This window comes from Podarcis raffonei, chromosome 12 (assembly GCF_027172205.1).
Source record: "Podarcis raffonei isolate rPodRaf1 chromosome 12, rPodRaf1.pri, whole genome shotgun sequence".
NCBI lineage: Eukaryota > Metazoa > Chordata > Lepidosauria > Squamata > Lacertidae > Podarcis > Podarcis raffonei.
The window spans coordinates 24,066,178-24,086,990 of record NC_070613.1 but is presented as its reverse complement, the minus strand read 5'-3'; the positions used below and the strand labels follow the sequence as shown (position 1 = coordinate 24,086,990).

At 42.3% G+C, this 20,813-nt stretch overlaps 2 protein-coding genes across 2 annotated transcripts in view; one reads left to right on the top strand and one right to left on the bottom strand.

Annotated features, from left to right (window-relative positions):
• LOC128398412 (macrophage mannose receptor 1-like) overlaps positions 1–20,813 on the top strand; it is a 56,026-nt gene that overhangs the window by 21,020 nt on the left and 14,193 nt on the right. The window contains exons 15-23 of the mRNA XM_053359446.1: positions 4,676–4,811; positions 5,424–5,459; positions 7,528–7,697; positions 9,800–9,870; positions 14,533–14,633; positions 16,207–16,349; positions 17,077–17,191; positions 18,567–18,712; positions 20,248–20,350. Coding sequence (XP_053215421.1) covers positions 4,676–4,811; positions 5,424–5,459; positions 7,528–7,697; positions 9,800–9,870; positions 14,533–14,633; positions 16,207–16,349; positions 17,077–17,191; positions 18,567–18,712; positions 20,248–20,350 — 1,021 coding nt within the window. The remainder of the gene's footprint in view (positions 1–4,675; positions 4,812–5,423; positions 5,460–7,527; positions 7,698–9,799; positions 9,871–14,532; positions 14,634–16,206; positions 16,350–17,076; positions 17,192–18,566; positions 18,713–20,247; positions 20,351–20,813) is intronic.
• On the bottom strand, positions 858–2,358 carry LOC128398418 (uncharacterized). Its single transcript, XM_053359466.1, has 2 exons — positions 1,143–2,358; positions 858–1,099 (listed from the first exon to the last, which is right to left on the bottom strand). The coding sequence occupies exons 1-2, from the start codon at positions 2,134–2,136 to the stop codon at positions 1,068–1,070; spliced, it is 1,026 nt and encodes a 341-aa protein (XP_053215441.1). The 5' UTR covers positions 2,137–2,358; the 3' UTR covers positions 858–1,067.

Here is a 20,813-nt window from a genome sequence, read left to right as displayed (position 1 = left end):
GCAGCAGGCCGGTCGTCTAATGTTGCCCATGACCTAGCCCGTTCCCCGTAGGGCTAGATACAGGGGTTTTTGGAGAGAGTCAGTTTTAAAAGGATTAGAGGGGTCACCTTTGCACGTCCAACTGCCTTCGGACTTCTTCAAACGGGAGTGATGAATCCAGGGGGTCACCTCAGCCACCTTCACCGCTGTTGGAGTAGAGAGCAAGACGGTGTAAGGTCCACGCCACTTAGGTGCAAGTGGATCACGTTTCCACTCTTTCACCCATACGCTATGCCAGCCTGGAACGGATGAATGGCTCGGCAATGCTGCACGGCGTGTGCTTGAGGGCCCACCTGTTAAGATAAACAACAACAAAAACACGGGAGAGAGACAAAAACACGGGAGAGAGATTGCACTTGTCCCTGTGTCACATGGTCTCCTATTTGTTTGAGGTCAGCTGGAATATCCTGAACAAAGGAGGGTGGCCTCCCATACAGGAGCTCAAAAGGTGACAACTTAAGTCTTTTGTGGGTGCACACTGAACACGAAACAGTGTTATGGGTAACACATCACTGCTGTGGCCAGCATTACCATCTTTTCTTTCTGCCACTTCTTCTTCTCTTGTTTCTCAGCCTCATCCCTATTCCGATAAACTCGGTGTGCAATGGCCATAATTTGGCTCATCAGCATCCCTTCCCATCCTTCTGATTTCTGAATTTTCTTACGAATGTCAGAAGCGCACTGGGCCACAAAAGTAGCAGTAATCATTCTGCTGTTTTCAGGGGCTTCAGGGTCAAAAGGAATCCATATACGGTAGGCTTCCTGCAGCCTCTCTAAAAAGTCTCCCGGACTCTCATTAGGTTTCTGTTCTACTTCTGAGACTTTAAACATATTAGTGGGCTTCTGGCATGCCCTGCGGATACCTTGCACAAGCGTCTGGCGGTAGGTGGTAAGCCTGGCCAGGTGAATTGCATTGTTTGGATCCCAATTAGGATCTTCCAAGGGAAAGTTGTCCTGGAGATGACGGTCAATATTAAAAATATTTCCCATTCTGGCCTGCTCATGCAAATATATCTGTGCCTTTTCAATTATGTCTCTCCTTTCCTCAGTGGTGAAGAGAGTATTTAGGAGCTGGCGACAATCTGTCCAAGTAGGATTATGAGTATTTACTATTGAAGTCACCAAGTCCATCATAGCCTGAGGTTTTTCTGCGAAAGATGGGGTGTGTGTTTTCCAATTCATCAGATCCGTAGTTGTGAATGGAATGTACTGGAGGGTCGAAGTTCGAGGTGGCTGTGGTCCGGGTTGCCCGTTAACCAGCACAGGCTCCTCAAGTGCATCAAATACTCTTCTAAGAGGGGCTACTACGTGACCTTTCTCTTCGCTTTGCTCTAGGGGCCTCAAATCATAGGGGATGGTATCTGTCCCAAGGCGTTCTTTTAGCAGCTTTATACGCCTGGCTGTATTGCTTGCTGACCGATCAAGGTCTCCCTGTAACTTCTGTAATAATTCTCTAGGACTTGGATGTACAGGGGTTTGGGGTGGGCAATTAGTTGGTCCACTAAAGGAGACTGTAGATGGAGTTCTACTGGGACTCACAGGTGGAATAACCACTTCTGCTTGGGCTTTATTATAGGACTCCAATGCCTCCTGAAGATATTTATCATAATCTATCAAGGAATCAAGCTCTGTGACTCCAGCCCCATTATTCATTCCACTTTCTTGCCTTGGGGTTACAACTAGTGGAGTGTTTGGATTAGGCTCCCCTCGATGTGGAGCATAGGGTGGAGGTGGAAGCACCTCTTCCTCTGGTCCCTCAAAAATGGGTTTGAGTTTATTTGGCAAGATTCCTTTCCTAGCTTCGGCTTTTACAGCCAATAATTTGCATCGTTGGACTTCGCATTCCCTTATCCATGGAGGATTTTTATTTAATGTGCTCAGCCAAGAATCTATATATGAAAATTGTTCTGGGCACCCTCCAGTTTCTTTGGCGATGTTAGACCAAAGTTTGCTTACTAAATTTATATCAAAGGTTCCCTGAGATGGCCATTCAGTATTTTGTTTCGGCCAGTCTAATTCACATAACGTTCTCAGGCGCTCTGGCGTCATTTTGACTCCATATGCTCCTGAGAAGGCTTTCTTAAAATTATTTAACATACATTCAAGAGGTGTATTTCCCCCTTTGAACCTCCAACTCCCATTGTATGGGCCTGTGAAGTATCCACTCAGTCACTCACACACTCTCCTTACTGGGAAACGAAGTAGTACCCACTCCACACTTAGGTCAGCTACAGATTGTACTTTCTCACACATACAATGCGCTGGATACTTCACCACACTCTACCTCCCAACCTTTTCCTTTCCCTACATCAGATCACCATCTGATGTACCCAGCCATGTGGCGTACTCAGTTTCCCCTTACTGAGACGCAGAAGTTTGATCAGGACTTCTCTTCCTCCTAATTAATTGGAGGGCCAAAACCCTTTGTGCACTTACCCTTAGCTGGTTCCCTGTTTATTTCTCTGGTTCCCCCCGGTCCGTCGCCGCCAGTGAGCAGGGTATCAGACAGACGAGACTTCTGTGTTCCCCTGGAAAAATGTTCCAGTGCGCGCTGGGTAAGCAGCTAGTGGTCCTCCCTCTTGTACCCTGCCCGCTAGGGCGAAGGGGCTGCGTTCCAGCAGACCACTTATCCGAGTCACAGAGGCACCATAAAATGTAGCACCCTGGTTGTGGTTAACGCTTAGCTGGAATGAAATATTCAACGCAGCAATAGAGAAATTAAAATAATAATTTATTTGTCAGACAAATAAATGTGAGGCACAGTGGTATATGGTTACCAAGCTCTGGCCTGCCCTCCTGCCATTATGGCCAGCACTTATATTTCCTCAATCCAGCCCCCTTTCTCCTCCTTTTGGCTGCCTCTGTCCAATCAGCCTGGTTGAAATTCCTATTGGCTGTTTGCTAGAACCAATCATAAAAGATACACCTATTTCCTATTACCTTTTATGGGAGACAGAGAGCTATATTTTCTTCTATTTATAAATGGCAAATAAGTAGTCATATATCTTACATTTACCTCGACCAGGCACCTTAATTACCAGATAACCTTTGGCCCCTCTTGCCCTATTCCCTGCAAAACAGATGGCTAATGGTTCTAATTTTTATCTTAAACAGATATTTTGGGTTCACCTCCTCACACACCATCTATGAAAGATCTCCTTCTTTGGAGGTCTTTAAGCAAAGGCTCGACAACCATATGTCAGGAGTGCTCTGATGGTGTTTCCTGCTCGGCAGGGGTTTGGACTCGATTGCCCTTGTGGTCTCTTCCAACTTTATGATTCTATGATTCTATGAAATAAGAATCTAACATTTCTTACTTTCTAAATCCTTTGCATAATTACATTTAAGCCAATATATTTCATAACATATATAGGTTTTTAGAAGAAAGGGAACTTAGTAAAAGCTAAGCTAAATTCTAAGTTTTCTAAAGATTCAGAGCAGTTTCAGAGAGCTGCTTTGCCTAGTCCAGTTGCTGTTTATTTGCCCTTTTAACCTTATGAAAATGTGGCTCAAGTCTCTAATGGGAGGCACAATAATTCTTACTATTTACCAACTCTTAATTGTGTTTTGCAACTTGATTATTCTGTAATTTGTATGGTCAGTGTGACCTTTTGCTCCTAGCCTGTAATTTCCTTTTACAACCCTGAGGCACTGCTATAGATCAGGGGGGCCCTTGATCAAGAAGATAAACAGCTGCCAGAGTATGGTTTCTGCCTGGCATGAGAGATACAAACATTTAAATATATATATATATATATATATTTAAGCTCATTTTAAAATACAATTCTTGATCAGATGCCTCAAAATATCCAGCAATGAAGTCTTTAAACATATTACTTGTATGCAATCTACAAGATTTGCTTGAAATTACTTATTGATATACAAAAATACATGCCCATTACAAAGTATCATTTTATAATTTACTGATATAAAACAGCCACTTAATCTAAAAAAGAACACAGGCAGAATGAAGAAAAGACAAAAAAGGGAAAACCTAAAGAAAGAGAAAGCAAGAGAGGAGAAAGAGAGAGAAATGTTTAGAGAAAGATAAAAAAGAATAAAAGGACTTCTGGATCTCTGTCTTGCAGCTAAATATAGTATTCATTCCTTAAAATCTAACCATTCTATCTTCTCTAAAAACAATATTTTTTCCATCTTCAAATCCTGAAGTTCAGTTACTCTTTCACGTAAAAATTCTGCATGCAGAAAAATCAGTGCAGCTTGCTTCTCTTTATGACAGCTCAAATACTCAAACACATTTCTGACATTGTCTCTTAATTGTCTGATAGGTAAAAATCTGCTTTGGTCATGGTGTATATTAAGTCTTATAGATTTTTTTTTAATTTCCTAACAAAATCATTTGAAATAATTTATAGTCATTATTCAGTAATGAGATTGGTCAATAATTTTTTATTAAGGTCAACTCTTGTCCCTCTTTAGGTATAAGAGTAATGTTATCCTGCACCCACACAGTATTAATAAGGAAATGGCAACCCATTTCTTTCTATATATGTAGATGTTCACATGGGTACAAATCATTCTAAGACTGCTATTGTAAGTCTGTCTCCTTTTTGGTATGTTGCCACGGACGAATTTTAAAAACAATAAGAATAAGAAAAGTTTGTTTCTACTGTAGCTAAACTTTGAAATGAGGAGCCCTTGGTTTTTCTATGCACCAAATGCAAAATGTGGAGGAATAGGACAGAATTGGAATCGTTGGATCCCTTTCCACTGTGACAGTTTTCTGAGTTGGGTTTGCCAAATTAAAAGAGGTAAGATTCCTTTTCATTTACTACCGGTCCATTAAACAAAGCCAACAAGGCCTTCATTTGCTGCACTGCTGAAGCCTGGCTTTTTAAGATGCATGCCTTTTTGAGAGGAGGGGAAAATAACGAGAAATGCATTCAACCTTTGCTATGAATGTTGCAGAGTTCAGATTATGACAGTCTGAGATGTGAAGCACAGGTCACTCACAAATTATCCACATTTAATCTATCTGCTTTGCAAGAGGGGGTGGATGGCTAGAAAAAAATACTTTGGCAAGCCCCGTCTTGCCCCTGCCATTGAACCCAATATGTTTTGACCATACATGGTTTGGGCTCTAGGTGCTATCCCCGGAACATAACCCCAGCATAAGTTCTGAGTCGCCTCTATTCCATTTCAATAAGAACAAGAAATTAGGCCATTGAGGCTATTGTGAGTACAGAGCTATTGATAGTTCTTTCACATTAGGTTTTACCTGTGTTTCCACAAAGATGTAGAAATGTGGTATGCTATAAATAAAACTTTATGTTCATTTTTATGAACTCCTGCTTGCTATATGAAATAACATAATATAAATGATACTATAATCCATTATAATTAATTTGTCTTTGTTTTTTCAGGTGTACCGTTGAAACCTGAACCAAGCAATGATTTTGGTATGTTGGGTGATTCTGCCTTCCCTCAAGTCACATTGGTCTTTTTAAAGCTGCACCATAGAAGGTGGGGGTGGGTCTGCCTTAACAGCTCTCTCAGGTCAAGGATGATTCTCTCAGGAGCGAAAGATAAGTGTGCTCCATAGTCTGGGCACCCAAATTTCTGCCTTCTCTTGGGACAAGTAGGTCCTAAGTAGTGTTGGGGAAGGTGGGGGTGGGATTGTCCCAGCAGTTTTCTTCAGCCATTGAAAGTTCTGTCAGTAGATTCTCCTTGGTATGGGCTTGCTGAACTTGTTAAGATTCACCTCTAGAAGGGATGCCTTTAGCTCATCAGTAAAGCACATCATTTGAGTGTTGAAGTAACCATCAGCATCTCCAGGTTGGATTGGAAAAGATTCCTTACAAAGTCTGGAGAACCACTGCTAGCCACTGTTGACAAAACTGAGCTAGCTGGAGGTATAAAGTAGCTTCCTGTGCTCCTAAGCGTCAAGTTTCCTTGACTGCTGTACAGTGGTACCTCGGCTTACATACGCTTCAGGTTACATACGCTTCAGGTTACAGACTCCGCTAACCCAGAAATAGTGCTTCAGGTTAAGAACTTTGCTTCAGGTTGAGAACAGAAATCGTGCTCCAGCGGCGCAGCAGCAGCGGGAGGCCCCATTAGCTAAAGTGGTGCTTCAGGTTAAGAACAGTTTCAGGTTAAGTACAGACCTCCAGAACGAATTAAGTACGTAACCAGAGGTACCACTGTACCTTATATCCTTATAACTTCCCTTTCTGCTTCTCCTCCCCCATAATCTGCTTAGTTCATTTCCCTTTGTCACCCAAATTGTCTAGAGTAGAAACATTGCAGTTTTGGAATGTAGAATCACTCCACCCCTTTCTTCTCACCATTCCTCCACTGTGACTTTGATAGCTTGAGGTACGCCAATTAGCCACTTGCCAGCACACTCCAGCAGACTTTTGGGGAGCCTCAAGAGGCTCTCTAGCTCAGATCTTCAAAAAAGCTGGCTACTTGCCTGAAGGTTTGTTGCACCTTCAGTGCAAGACTAATGGAGTCACACACTCTCTGTCCCTCTCCCAAATAAGGTCATCTGTCAGGGGGCTGTCAGGGAAACTATGGCTGTTCCAGATCTAGACCTGAATCTAGACAGAAATAGGCCAAGTTAACTAGTTCCTTCAAGACTGCAGATGAATTACCACCAAACTCTCAAGCACCTTGCCCGCCAAAGCACAGGCTACCAATTTGTTACTGGGCCCAATTCAAAGTGCTGGTTTTGACCTACAAAGGCTTAAACGGCTCAGGACTACAATACCTCAAGGACTGCCTCTTTCCATATGAACCTACTCGAGCCCTGAGATCATCTTGTGAGGTCCTTCTTTGTGTGCCTCCTCGAGAGGTCCAGAGGGTGGCAACACAAGAACAGGCCTTCTCTGCAGTGGCTCCCTGTCTGTGGAATGCTCTCCCCAGGGAAGTTTGTCTGGCTCCTTCATTATACATCTTTAGGCACCAGGCAAAAACATTCATTTTTAACCAGGCCTTTGGTTGATTTGATTGACATCCTATGCCCTTCATAAATCTGTTTGGGGGTGTGTGTTATTGGGTTGTTATTTTTATTTTGATTATATGTTTTGTGGTTTTATTTTGATTATATGTTTTGTGGTTTTGTGATTTTATTTTGTGAACTGCCCTGAGACCTGCGGGTTTGGGGAGGTAAATAAATTCAATAAATAAAAATAAAATAAATAAATAGGTCTCATTTTATATATAAAATATAGTATCATGGTAACTAAACTGCTTTGTTTTTAAATTAATTTTACAGTGTGAACCAGCAATAAGAAATGCATGGGGGGGGTGTTGATTGTGTGTTTCAAACTGAACCGATGTGCGTGATTGTCTAATGTAGAGGAGGGGAGATCCCCATTAATATCAATAAAGTTTCTTAGTTATAGCACTGATTGCATGAATTACCATTATGCATATTTCTGTATAACTCTCTGGAATCATTTGGTGAAGGGTATTTAAGAACTACTTTAAATAAGATAAATAAAAATATGTCTTCTTTTGCAGACTATTCATTCAAAATAATAGATAATGGCTGGATTTTGTATGAGGAACATGAGTACTATGTCAGTAATACAAGTACATCTGCAGAAAGAGCACGAGCATTGTGCAAGAAGCATGGTGGAGATCTTACTGTCATTGAAAGTGAAACTGAAAGAAAGTTTTTGTGGAAATACGTAAGAAATATTTGGAACATATGTTTTCCTAATGAAGTACAGCTTGGTTTAAAAAAAAAAAAGAACCAGATGAATGATGGGTTGTGGCTATTTTGATGCCTGCTAAACATTTTCTTCTGGATAGGGTCACCAGAACCTTAATCTTATACATGTGGTCATGTACTTCAATTGAAGTGTAAGACACTGACAAAGAAGTGAGAATGGGGGGGGGGGGGAATATGATCCATTCACCCAAATCATCATCACAGATCTAGGCCTGATGCAGAGCAATAGGTCAAAATGTATTTTTGTGCCTAAGCATTTAATTTTCATGCCAGGAAAGTTCAATATTCTATCCAGCAATATACAATTTTCAAAGAAACATGAGGGAAATACACAAACAAAATGTTTGGGAAGAGGAGCTTCTCTACAGATTATCAGGGGCCTATAATGAAAGCATAGTGGGCTTATCACTCAGGGTTTCACCCTCTGCCTTCACCTCCCCAACCTCCCTTCCTGCTTTTCTCTACATCCAGCACTATTTTTCTAGAAAAACAGGAATGGAACTCACCATGAATGCCTCCCTTGTTCTCTTATAATGGCAATGGTGCTCACCTGAGAGGTGCTGGAACTGAGTTCCGGTGAGTTCCAGCTGAAAAAAAGCTCTGTCTAGATCCATTATGAAACCCTCTTTATAGATCCATCTTATCCTTTCTCTCTTCTAGTTCTTTTTCATTGCTTGTCTAATTTTCCTTCCCCATCTCTTCATTTAGAAGACAAAGAAGTGCAACTCACTAAGTGGAAGAGTGAAGTGAAATGGGCAGCATTATGACATGAAAGCAGGTGGCATAGGCTGCACTGTAATTTATACTACAGATAATTAAAAATCTTCAGTAAACCATCTGTTCTCTTGGGGCTCTTGAGCTGATGTCAAGGATGGGTATTTAGGTCCCTCTAGCAGTTGCAGTCAAAATTGCAAGCTGGAAAGAAGTACCGTAATCCAAACTGTTCCCTCGTTGAAAGCCAGTTTTATATTGAGACAAGCCAAAGAAGGGAAAGAGAAGCCAGACACATGACAGCAAAAGAAAACAGAGAGACTCTTCACCATCAGAAAAAAAATGTATATACAAGATAGGTTAGAGCACAATCCAGATTGATTTTTTTCTTCAATTTTGCCTCAGGAAAGCAGTCTGTTCTTGACTCTCTACATCTTCACTATAGGCTTGTATTATTTCTGTATCTCCTTGTTTGTGTTACTGTAGTGTGTTGCTTTCCCTTGTTGTTAAAGATTTTTTTATTTTATACATACGCACATATATTCCCTCACATACATTCCCCCAACTTGCAACCTGCAACAGCCCCACTACACTCTTCTGTTATGTTTTATCTCTCTATGACAGCTTGGCTTCTGTCTTGTTTTTATGAGGGACTCCGGAGCCAGTTGAAGCACCACTCTTTCCCCCCTCCCCTCATTGTCCCTCTCCCACAGCAGAGGAAAGGCAGATCAGTTTTCTCCCTCTCCCTTCTTTATTAAAGGAAGCAACCAAACAAAAGAAAACAAAGTCAGACTGCTTTTCCTCTGGGGTTTTTTCCAAGGAGCTAAAGGTGGACTCTTGGTTTCTACATTCAATCCCCACAACAACTTGGGCAGTGACTGTCCCAAGGTCACCCAGGTAACTTCATGGCTGTGGAGATTTGGACCTTGATTTCTCAGTTCCTAGTTCAGCACTTAAGAAATCTTCCTCCCAAGTTGCCTATTGCCTTTCACAAACTGAGGGAGGAATTTGAATATTTTTTTTCCATTTTGCAGTTTGCCTGTGACTGCTAGAGGGAGCTAAATGCCCATTCTTATATTGACCCAAAAATCCTTTTCACGTTAAGTACCAGTGGTCTTATTACGGGTACATCAGTTTATTAATCCATAATAAATAACTTCCTTGTTTTCTCTAATTTTAGCTGACAGGCTTTAATTTCTTTTAACTGAAAGCTTTATTTATGTTTTAATAAAGTACAAACATGTTATGTTTATAATTACAAGTCTCTTTTTGTATTGGCTGATTTGTAAATATATCTGATTACTTTATTGTTACATTTACTCCCCATTTTTCCTTTGTATGTTATAGAACAACTATTATGGAACTCACTCTGGTGACCTTTACATTGGTTTAACTGTGGGTCTTGATGGAGAGTTTGGGTAAGTCAACAACTTTTTAAAAAAATGTAAATCATACTAAGTTTCTTAGATAATATCTAGGTTAATGTTAAATAACCTGGATAGAAGGATGTTATATTCACCATCTTTCTCTAAACTGATTCAATTAATCTCCCAGATATATAGATTGACTCTGCAGTCCTATGGTTCCTGTAATGGTGTCTAGGGATGGTGGCTAGGGAAGACTAACCTTAGAGAGGAAGACTGTCAGTTACCTCCTCTGTGCTACCTCAGAAACTTTCACAGCCCTTGCTCTGTTGACATCAAAGCCCAGTGTTGGAATGAATGCATACATGCAAGGGACATACCAGGGGAAGGCTTTGATCCTAAGGATCCAGCACTTAGCCCCCAGCATGCCCCCACAAGGTGGTAAAACTTATGTCTCCAATAAAAGTGAAATAGTTTGGGGAGTAGCCGGAAAAGGATAGAGAATAAAAGTCCTATACCACCTTTCCTTCTGCTATGTCAGTGAGAGCCCAACAGGGATTTGGATATTGTAGTTCAGCCAATTTAGCTGTTTGACTATTTAGCTCTGTTAAAGTAGACTTTACAAAGGGTCTACAGAACCACAGGCTAATTCTTAACTGGTGGGCCCTTTGCTCAAAGATCTCAGTAGCCATTCTAATCACTTGACCTACCTTTCTTAGCTTTGCAAGTTGTATTTCCCTCTATTCCTTCCGCTGTTCTACTCTGACTTGCCCCTGGCTCTATCAGACCCAGAATTATGCATTCTAGTTCTTGTTGGCCTTGTTATTATTATTAACGTGTTTTACCCATCCTTAACCATAAGGTCTCAGGACAATCTAAAACTACAATGTTACAATTCACCAGGCTGGCATCACACCCTTGTCTCTTTCATTTGCATGGAACTTCTCACTTATTATGCCGTTTCCTCCAAAGCTTTTGGGGGCACCACCCTCTTTCTTCATGTGTTGAGGAAGAGGGCACCACTCTATCTGCCTGACTTCTATGGCTATTGTATGTAGCTTGGATGTGGCGTGTTCCTAGTTCTGCCCTTCTGCTCTGCTCCCAGCCATGCTCTGAACATTGCAGCACTGATACTCTCCCTCTCCCATGACATCCTCCCTCTAATACTGATGGCCTTTTATGACTCCAGTGCAAGAGACTGAGAACCAGGCCCAGCCCAAGATATTATGTCATTGTAGGCAAAACACCCCAACACCACCCCCACGATAGCACCCCCCACAGATCTAAGCTCCCTTCCCACACCCTCCCTGCCCCTGCTGTTGTGCCCATGCTGCTGCCAGTCCTGACACAGCAGCTGCACCCTTGCCTGCATCTGCATTATAATGCAAGAGCGGCAGAGAGGGTGCAGTGGCAGCAGCATGAGCAACAGTGCTGTGGTGGCAGTGGCACAGGTGAAGCCCCAGTGGGGTGGCAGCTGCATAATGATGGGAGTGGGACATGGGTCAGATCTGCCACCTGAGGCAAATGGTTTCACCTTGCCTCATGGAGAGAGCTGAGAGTTCATTGTTGCCATACTTCTCCACACCTGGTATACTCCCCCCCCCCATTCCATTTGAGTTGGCAAAGAAGCAGTGCAAAGGCAAGCTGCCGCTTGCTCCCCCACCAACAAGCATTTTTTCAGATCTTCCTCACTACTGCTTCCCCTCAGGCTTGAAGATTACAGCCACGAAAGGAGGCTTTTATGTAAAAGAAGAACCAATTTAATCATTTTTCAAATATAAATATTACATTCTACCTATAAAATACAGGCATATCATTTTACTCTAATTAAACGGCCCCAGTAACTGACAGGCCCCTTACTTCTACCTGCCAGTCATAGGTATTTTATTTTTATTTTTATAGGGCTAGGCCATGGCTGAGGTCAGAGTGAGTCAGAAAGGTACAATCCTGGAAAGACATAGAGAGGCCACTTAGACATCATAAAGAAAAGAGGAACTGCATTACCAAAAAGCAGGGGCAGGGAACAAAAGAAGGCACTGATTTGAATAAGTCCTGTTTGGGATGTTTTATAATTGTATGTATGAATTTATAAATAATTGCTATAATTTCATTATATTTTCAATCCATCTCACCATGCTGAGGAAAGAGAATGACCAGGAGACCTGGGGTTCTTTAAACCAGCTTTATAGTGGACAGATCTTCAAATAAAAGATTGTCCCCTAAAAGCCTGTCAGATAAAGGACTGTTCACTTTAAAATGGGGCACATGACCACTCTTAAGAAGACAAGAAGACAAAGGAGCTCAGTGAGCAGGTTCTTGTGTTTCCATATTTAGCCTTAGAAATTGCTATGGCTGCTAATCATGAGACCCTGCATTTTAAAGAAAGTCCCTCTAAAGGTAAAAGGAGAAAAAGTAATGCTAGATATATACAGTGCCACCAAGAGATGCAAAGCCTGGTGATAATAATAAATAATAATAAATTTTATTTATATCCCGCCCTCCCCAGCCGAAGCCGGGCTCAGGGCGGCTAACAACAATAAAACAGTACAAATAAGAATGAAATAACAGTGTAAATAATATTCTTTATCATTGTAAATTAATATTGTTAAATGCTCAGTTTTGCTAAATAGTTTATCAGCCTGGTGTTCCCTTTGCTAACTCCCCACAACCCTGCCCCCCAATATTTCTTTTGTAAAAGTATGCAATGTATTTTTTTTATATAAAGATATTTATTGAGATTTTCACTTTGATACATTAAAAAATCAAAAAAGAAAAAAAACAAAAGAGTTAAAAACACATAAAGTTTACAATCCTTATTTTCTATAACATATTTCCCTGACTTCCCCACACCTCCCCTTCTTATATTCCAATTCAAATTGTTAGTTCAACAAGTTCTTATCCCCAATTCTTGACCTTTTTATATTTAGCTCGTTTTTAAAAAAAGAAAAAAGAAAAACCAATTTTACCTTATAAACATCAATATTTGTACATCAGTACTCATTCTTAAAACCTTTTTCTAAAGTCGACCCAAATTCCCTTCCACGAATTCCCCAATTTTCATACTAATAACAAAACAGAATAAAAAACCAGATTATAATTATGCACCCTTTGGATTCCCAAAACCCCACCCCCCTCTTTCCCAGTTTCGATCTCCAACAAATGACCATCAATCCTAGTCTACTATCAGCCTGGAGACCTCACGTCCGAGGCTCTTAATTCTCTCTCAATTCCTCTCTGCCGGTTTTTTTGATAGTCCTTAGTATTAAACACCAGATCTCGGAGAAGCTCTGTCTCGATAGGGTCCATATTTCTTCCAGCCAGACCTCCATGCTTAGAAGTGGAGCCCAAATCTTGTTTCTTACTCCTTTTAAGTCCAAATGTCCCCAAAGCTCCAACTTCCACCTTAATCAAATTTGTAATCCATAGATCTTCAGATCTCCACATAAGGAGATCTCTCCATTCTTCAATCTCCAATTCAGACCAGATTTTCATCATCCAGTTCTTATTTTCCTTTGTAGCCATCCTGACAGGCCTCTGGCTCTCCTTTGTCATCCGCAACATTGCAGCTCCTCCTTCCTTTTCCTCAGGAGCAACATATATCTCTTTCTCCACACTCTCAAAGTTCTCTAGTTTCTCTTCTTGTCCAGCTGCATAGACTTCCTGAGTCAAATCTTTATCAAATTCAATGAGTTTATTTACTGTTAAGTCCAGAGTTGCAACATTTGTAGCCAAAACATCAATTTGGCCTTGTAACTTTCCCAAGAGAACAAAGACTCTGTCCAGTTTAGCTTGTATTTTCCCTCCTTCAGCCATTCTTGTAATGTCCCAAAACCCCCTCTAGAGGGATTTTGGTTACTTAATATTCCTTCCAGTTCAATTCCAAAAGTCAAAGTTAGTTTGTATCAGTTCTTCCTTGTTTTCAACAATTTATAACCAAATTGTAACAAATATAACCAGCAGAGACAACAGAAACAAAGTTCTCTTTTTCAGCTTTGACAGCTAATTTGACAGCTGTCAAACTCTTCAATAGCTCTTCAACAGGCTCTCTCGCGGATCACTCCCGGGTCCGGGGGGGTGACACTTCAGCTCCCAAAATTAACTCTTATCCTCCAGTAAAATTACTTGTACTGTCAAATCGTGAAATTAATGTCCTTTATCCAATAAATAAGAAAAAATTCTCTCGACCTTAGTTAGCTGATCCTTGCTTTAGATTATTTACAAGACAGGGAGACGGACTTCCTGTTTGCGCCTTCCCCGATCGTGCCTAATTCAAAAAAAAAAATTCCCTTTATAAATCCAATTTCCGTACTACTCACGGGTTGTTGCTTTTAAAGTCCAATTGTTCACAAGAAGAAGTCAGCGCTCTCCGACCATGGCATGCGGCTTCACTCCGCAGGAGAAGCAGTCGACTCTCAGCACCGCGCCACTCACCCCGTCCCCCGTTCCGAAGCCTTTAAAAAGGCTCCTTTGCGGGTCGGGGGGCGCAAATGGTGCCCGCCGAGTCACCAAGTTCACAGGCTTCACCGCCTGTGATTTCTGAGGGTCCCCGCGTCACCACCGCGGCAAGACCCAACTCCTATGAAGCCGATTCCCTCCGGAGCTCGGAGGGAATCTGCCATTAGCCGATGGCGCTAACCCGGAAGTCTAAAAGTATGCAATGTAAATGAAGGGCAAATTACATTATTCTGTCCCGTTTTCTCTTACTATTTTCTATAGCTGGTTGGATCAAACTCCAGTGACCTATGCGTCCTGGGCACCTGGTGAACCTAACTCTGGAAATGATGATGAAACATGTGTTGCTATGAAGGCTATCACAGGCAAGTAGAATAAAAGTTTATCATTTGGGGGAGGGGTCATAAGAATCTGCAAACTTGACAATAAATACCTATCACATGTTGAATCTGTAGTTACAGTGACTATTCCATCCATAAATATACATTAAATGGGAGTGGAAATCAATTGTTTTACAGCTCTTTAATTGTCTTCTTTTGAATATGACAGGATATTAAAATATTTTAAAAGACACTATATATTTATCATGTGGACAAGTTTATACAGTAAGAGAGATTTTTGGAACTGCCACATGGACTTTTATATATGCTACTTTACTAACTCTGGGACTTTAAGCAGTTTATATTCTGGATAATTACCAGTGCCTTTTTTCTAGAAAAAAAGGTGCTGGTACTCACCATGAAGTACCCTTCTTGGGCCAGAGAGCTGAAAGAGATTATGCTGAAGGATAAAGAAACCTCTCAGTGTTACTAACACACCTGAAGCCTCCCTCTCTCCTGTCACCTAATGCGGAGACAGAGCCAACGCAGAGAAGACAGGGATGACTCACAAAGGGAGGAAATAGCCTCAGGGTAGGTGGAGCAGTGGGAGCTCCTAGCTGGGGACAGTCATCGCCATACATAAGAGGGAATGGGATGCTTCAGCCACTGTATGACACAGCGATGCACCCACTCACTGGCCCTGCAGGCTTTGGGCCTCCTCCGCTCCCAAGCTTTGCCCTCCTGCATTAGTGACAGTTCCCATGGCTGCTCGGCATCCTCATCGTTCCTTTCATACCAGCCTCGGCCCTGAGCAGCTGCTTTTGCTACCACCTCAGTGGCAAAGAGTCCCAGGAAATGCCCACAACCCTCCCGACTAGACTATGAGATTGCAGTCCCATGGACTCCAAGGCTGGAGACCAGCAGCAGCGAGAAGCACAAGGTTTTTTGAAACAGAAAGGAAAATGCTGTGTAAGAGAGATGCTGACTGGGCCTCGTGGCTGGAGGCCACGCTAGATTGGGGGGGGGGGTGGTGCCAGTTCTGCGTACCATTGAGTGCCAGAAAAAAAGCACTGATAATTGCGTATTACATTTACAGGCGACAACCGTTTTAGGCGTGTCTGAATGACGTGCAATTATGCACGCATGCACAGCACTGCACCCAGAAGTAGCCCCAAAATGTCCTAAAGATGTCATGAAAAGAGGGGGAATGGGACAGAGCAGGCTTATGCACATTCCACAAACACCTGCAGGGGTCCGGAATGTAACCCCTGTGCAAAACAAGGACTTCCTGTATACATAATCCCCCTTCCATCCAATATGGAACTTAAAACAACACAGAGTTCATGGACAGGCTCTCTTTGAGGCTTAACCAACAGAGGTTTAATTTCAGCATGGCTTCTGTATCATGTGCTTGCAGACCGCAGATTGGAATGATTGACATATACCACAGAATGTAGGAACAGTATGGTGTCTCTCACAAGCTCTATTTTCAGAAAAGTGGTGGCTGCTCTTTGTTGTTACCAATCTTTCATTTGCAATATATACTTGAAGGTCTCTGTGTGCTTTTTCACTTGGGAGTGATTTAATCTTACTGATCAAGACATAATTCCTCTTTCAGGTTTATGGTATGATACAAATTGTGGTACTGCTAATAAATTCATCTGTGAAAGGCATAACAGTTCTGTCCGTTCAACTGTTGCTCCCACAATGCCTGTACCTGTTGGGGCCTGTGCTGATGGCTGGCTTTTTTTTAATAACAAGGTAACTAAGAAAGTGACTGCACTGGTATATTGGAATTGGTATACTGGAAATACTGGTATACTGGAAAGTGACTAACTGGTATATTGTCCCTTCTCAGTTATTATAGTGCATACAATGAGCTTATGACAATGCAGAGATTGCTCTCTGTGTCCACAGTTCTATGCAAGGGCTCTTTACAGAGCTTACAATGAATTTTACAGTCAACTTGCATGATGGCAGCCTCACACATTTGGTGGCTGGTCAGCTGCTCTGCCCTGCAAAGGGGGCAAGGCCCATTCAGTGCAAAGCTTCCAAAAGGTGTGTGGGCTGTTCCAAAATATTCTGACTATACACAATTCTGGGGTTTGCACAAACCTCAGAACGTAACCCCAGCGCAAGTTGCGAGTGGGCTGTATATTACAAAAATGCATACAATTAAAAAGTAAAAGAATATGTTATTCAATCACTCCTTTGTAAACTCCTATCAGTGGTAAATCTACACTTGTAGAGCTATCAGCAGATATAGCTGTAGTTGCCAGGGAGTCTCTCCCCCAACCTGCAGCAGGTAGGCACCTCTGCCCCATCCTCCACTCTATGATAACCCTAGTCAACAAATCTCAGATTTCTGATTCCTCTCTGAAGTCATTAAATAATCCATGTCTGCTACTCCAGTACCATTTCATGATTGTTGATTTCATTAACCATATCATGATTGATGAGAGTTTTGAGTTTGTATTCTTTCCCCCAGTGCTTCCAACTGTTTGGGTTTAATGAAGAAGACAGAAAAAATTGGTCTGATGCACGAACTGCTTGTAAAAAACAAGGAGGAAACTTGGCTTCTATAACAAGCAAAGCTTTTCAAGGTCAGTTCTTTTAAAACATATTGCTCTTATGGACTTAAAGTTTTAGAGGTCCAAGACCTCCTGCTCAACTTCTCCTCATGCCAGAGGAACTGCTACAATGTGGCTCCTGCCCTTGCCACTCAGGTAACTTGACTAACTGCTTGTGACTTGGAGGAGCTGGAAACCAGGGCAGTGTTGCTGCAATGCACAGAGTTCCCTCCTTCCTTACATACACATATGACTTTAGCCATTCGGGTCCCCAATTCATGAACATTTTACTTGGGAGGAAGCCCCATTGAACTCTGTTGGGATTTACTTGCGAGCTTGGATGGAAACAACCCCGTTTTTGCAAATGGCACAAAGTCCCAGATTAAACCCAGTGGAGGCCCCTAGGCAGTCAAAATCTCAGGGGGCCCCTCATGTGCGTGATATAGTGGGATAACATTAAACTAAGAAAGCTTGGTTGTAATTTTCTTTCAAGATCAAATCAATATTATTTTGATTCGTTGTCATGGGGCCCCTAAAAGGTGTGGGGCCTATAGGCTGCTGCCTACACTGCCTGATGACACAGGCATGCAAGCTACTTTTTACTGCCTCCTTGCCTCCCTTGCTGGAGAGATCTCAACCGCCATCCCTCCTCCCACATTGGCAGCCCCTTCATGTACTTGGACAGGCTCTCCAAAGTGCAGATTTATTCCTGAGTAAAACCTTCCCCTCCAACGTCACTGTAGTATAAACCCCCCAGTTGCCTGCATTTTAACATTAGACAAAGGCAGCCACCAGGGAATCTCCACCTTGCACCAAATTGGCCCGCCAGAAATGGAGAACCGGGGGAGGGGGAGGGCACAGAAACTAGGAATCTGGGAAATGACTGGGAGGCATCCAGGAGGAGGAGGACTCAAGGAAGGATGGCCACAGAGGAGAGAGAGAGATGCAGGAAGATAATGGGCTGCAAGTTAATTAAAGGATGGGCCCCCTGCAGCTCCCTTGGATGATCCTCAAGTCTCCCCAGCATGCCATGGCACACAGGTTGACAACCAATGGCCTAATTCATTGAGGGTTTGAGATCCATCAGTTACCCTCACCTGGCCATTGCCAGGGTGTGGCTGCTGTTGCATGCTGAAAGCTTCTAGGAGCCACAGGTGAGAGCTGAGGGCAGGGTGGGGACCAAAGGTGGGACAAACTATCCCAGATGGAGCACGACATGCCCCCCACCAGAGGTGCTATCCACCCCGTAACACCCCATACACCTCTCAGCAATATACTTGGTCATAAAATGCTTTAATTACATGGCCAGAATAGATGTGAACAACTTGGAATCTTGGTTCACTTATAGGTTAAGGGGATGTGTTTGTCAAATCTTTTACGGTGAAACGTGTCTTTTGTTTTTATTCAGCATTCCTCACGGTACATTTAAAAAGTGCTTCAACTGATGCTTGGATTGGACTGAATGATATTCATTCGGAGCACACATTTCTGTGGACAGATGGAAGTGGAGTCCACTATTTAAACTGGGCCAAAGGTTTTCCACTTTTTCGGAGTGTAAGTACTGCCTGCAAAGGTTCCCCCACACCCCAAAATAAAAAAAGTCTTCTGTACTGCATCCTGCAGTGAGACTACTTATTCAGAAAACCCATTTTATGTACCACTCTCCCATCAAATCTTCATCTGGCTCCTAGTTTGTTCATTTTTAGTGCCAGCCATAGACTTTCCTCAGAATTTGTTATAAATGTACATGTTGTGCACAGAGAATGAATAGTTCTTATTTTATTTGCTAAGGGCTTGCAAAGAGTCCCAAGCAGCACTTTGAAGTTGTAATCATCAGCTGATTGTCAGGGCTTCAAAGTGTCTGCTGACCAGGTCCAGTTCCCTACCACTACTTAAAAACTCTACAATTACTACTATTCTTTTTACAGACCAGTTTTCAGGCAGTGCCCTTCTGGGCACCTTACTCTTAGACATATAGTAATTCACATTATCTCTGATTCATCATCATAGCACAATATTCAACTACATTTTGGCTGGCAAGGATCAGCTCTAGCAAAAAAAGGAGGATTTCCCCCATCTCATCTCACTATGCCATCCCCAAATCTACTCCAGAGCACTGGGGAACCCCATCAACTGATGTAGGAAGCACATGGAGGAAGGAGACAGGTAGAAGGTTCTATTGTGGACGACGACGACTGAGGAGGAGGCGGAGCTGGAGCCGCAGCATTAAGCTGCTAAACACGCCCACCAGAGACACCTGGTTGGCTGCCTCCGGTGGGTGTGGGCACCAGCCAGGTGAGGAGGGGCGGGGGCTAAGGCCCCCGGCCAGGGGCGGAGCTCGGGCTCCCGCCCACAACCACTCCCCTCTCTTCCAGGGAGGAGAGTCTTTGCACAAGAAGAAATACTTGTGCTGATGGAACATTCACCTTAGCACTAACTGAATACACCGCTTGTGTGGAAATGTATCTTACTGGTTGGGGTACTCATTGTGTACTATTCCCGCCAACACTGAAACTGAAAGACTCCCTGTTTCCTGGTGAGTCAGAGGAGTTGCTAGTAGAGCAGAGCTGATGAGAAAACAAGGAGAGTTGTTCATTCAGGTAAGAAGCATAGGTGTCTCAAGTCAAGGAGCCAGTCTGAAAAGGTGTTGCACCAGCAACAGCTAGGTTTCACCTAAGCAGTTTTATAGCTGGCCCTGCTACCCTACCGCACTTCCTGAAAACATCAGCATGCATCAGTTACAGATTCCTTCCCAGAAGTAGGGTTCAGAGATAGGATACCTGTTGCTGTCAAACTTGCACTGTCTGTTTAGTCAGGTTTTGGTGTGAACCTCACACCATCGCTGATCTGGAATCACAGAGGTGATTGTGAAGTCATTAAGTGGTGGAGCTTGTTTCTGGGCTGGGTTCAACAGGACATTATAAGAAGTGAGAAATAATAATCTACAAACTTGGCTCAAAAAAGTATAGATTAATATTTTCATCTAGTTTAAGTAGTAGAAAAGCATAATATGTTACAAAATAATCAAACCCTAATGTTATAGGTGGCTCTTGTGTTACTTGTTCCTTTGTTATATTTTTATTTCTTAGGAAGACTGTGTTTTTATGATGAAGGAGCCTGAAAAGCAGGCAGGAAACTGGAAGGATGGACCATGTTCTGCTAAAAAATCCTACATTTGCCAAAGAAACACTGGTATGTTTTTCAAACAGAAGTAACAGAATTTTTTAAAAAAATTCAGATTGCCTGATAGAATCCAAAGCCAGTTTTCCATGCCATATTGGTCAAAAAGAAAACAACATTGAAAGCTCTTAATGCATAAGAGATTCCACACTCGCCAGTATAAATCACCTGGCAGGGGTTAGGGGAGCAGCAGTCACGAGAACCTGTTTTTATAGATGCAAAGAGGTGAACTCTAATGCCAAAGAGTTGCCACAATTATATGCCTTATTTTTTACACATCATCTCTAGGACAGGCAGGAGGAGGATGCTGGCACAGGATTTTTCAGTTTAATGTTGTTGTATCTAGCCCTGTTCAAAGTGATAGGCTTCTCCTATGACCTATGCAAATTCATTTGAATATAAGAAGAAAGTCCACTTTGAATGACTGAACTAAAGTTTTATCATCTGAGAAGAATGGCAGATAGGAAATTAATTG

Bases quoted from the DNA above. Each gene is read 5' to 3' on its own strand.
- LOC128398418 (XM_053359466.1), bottom strand. From the start codon at position 2,136: ATGTTAAATAATTTTAAGAAAGCCTTCTCAGGAGCATATGGAGTCAAA. The intron at 1,100-1,142 runs CTCATAATCCTA...GCTCCTAAATAC, and splicing joins GGTGACTTCAATAGTAAATA to TCTCTTCACCACTGAGGAAA.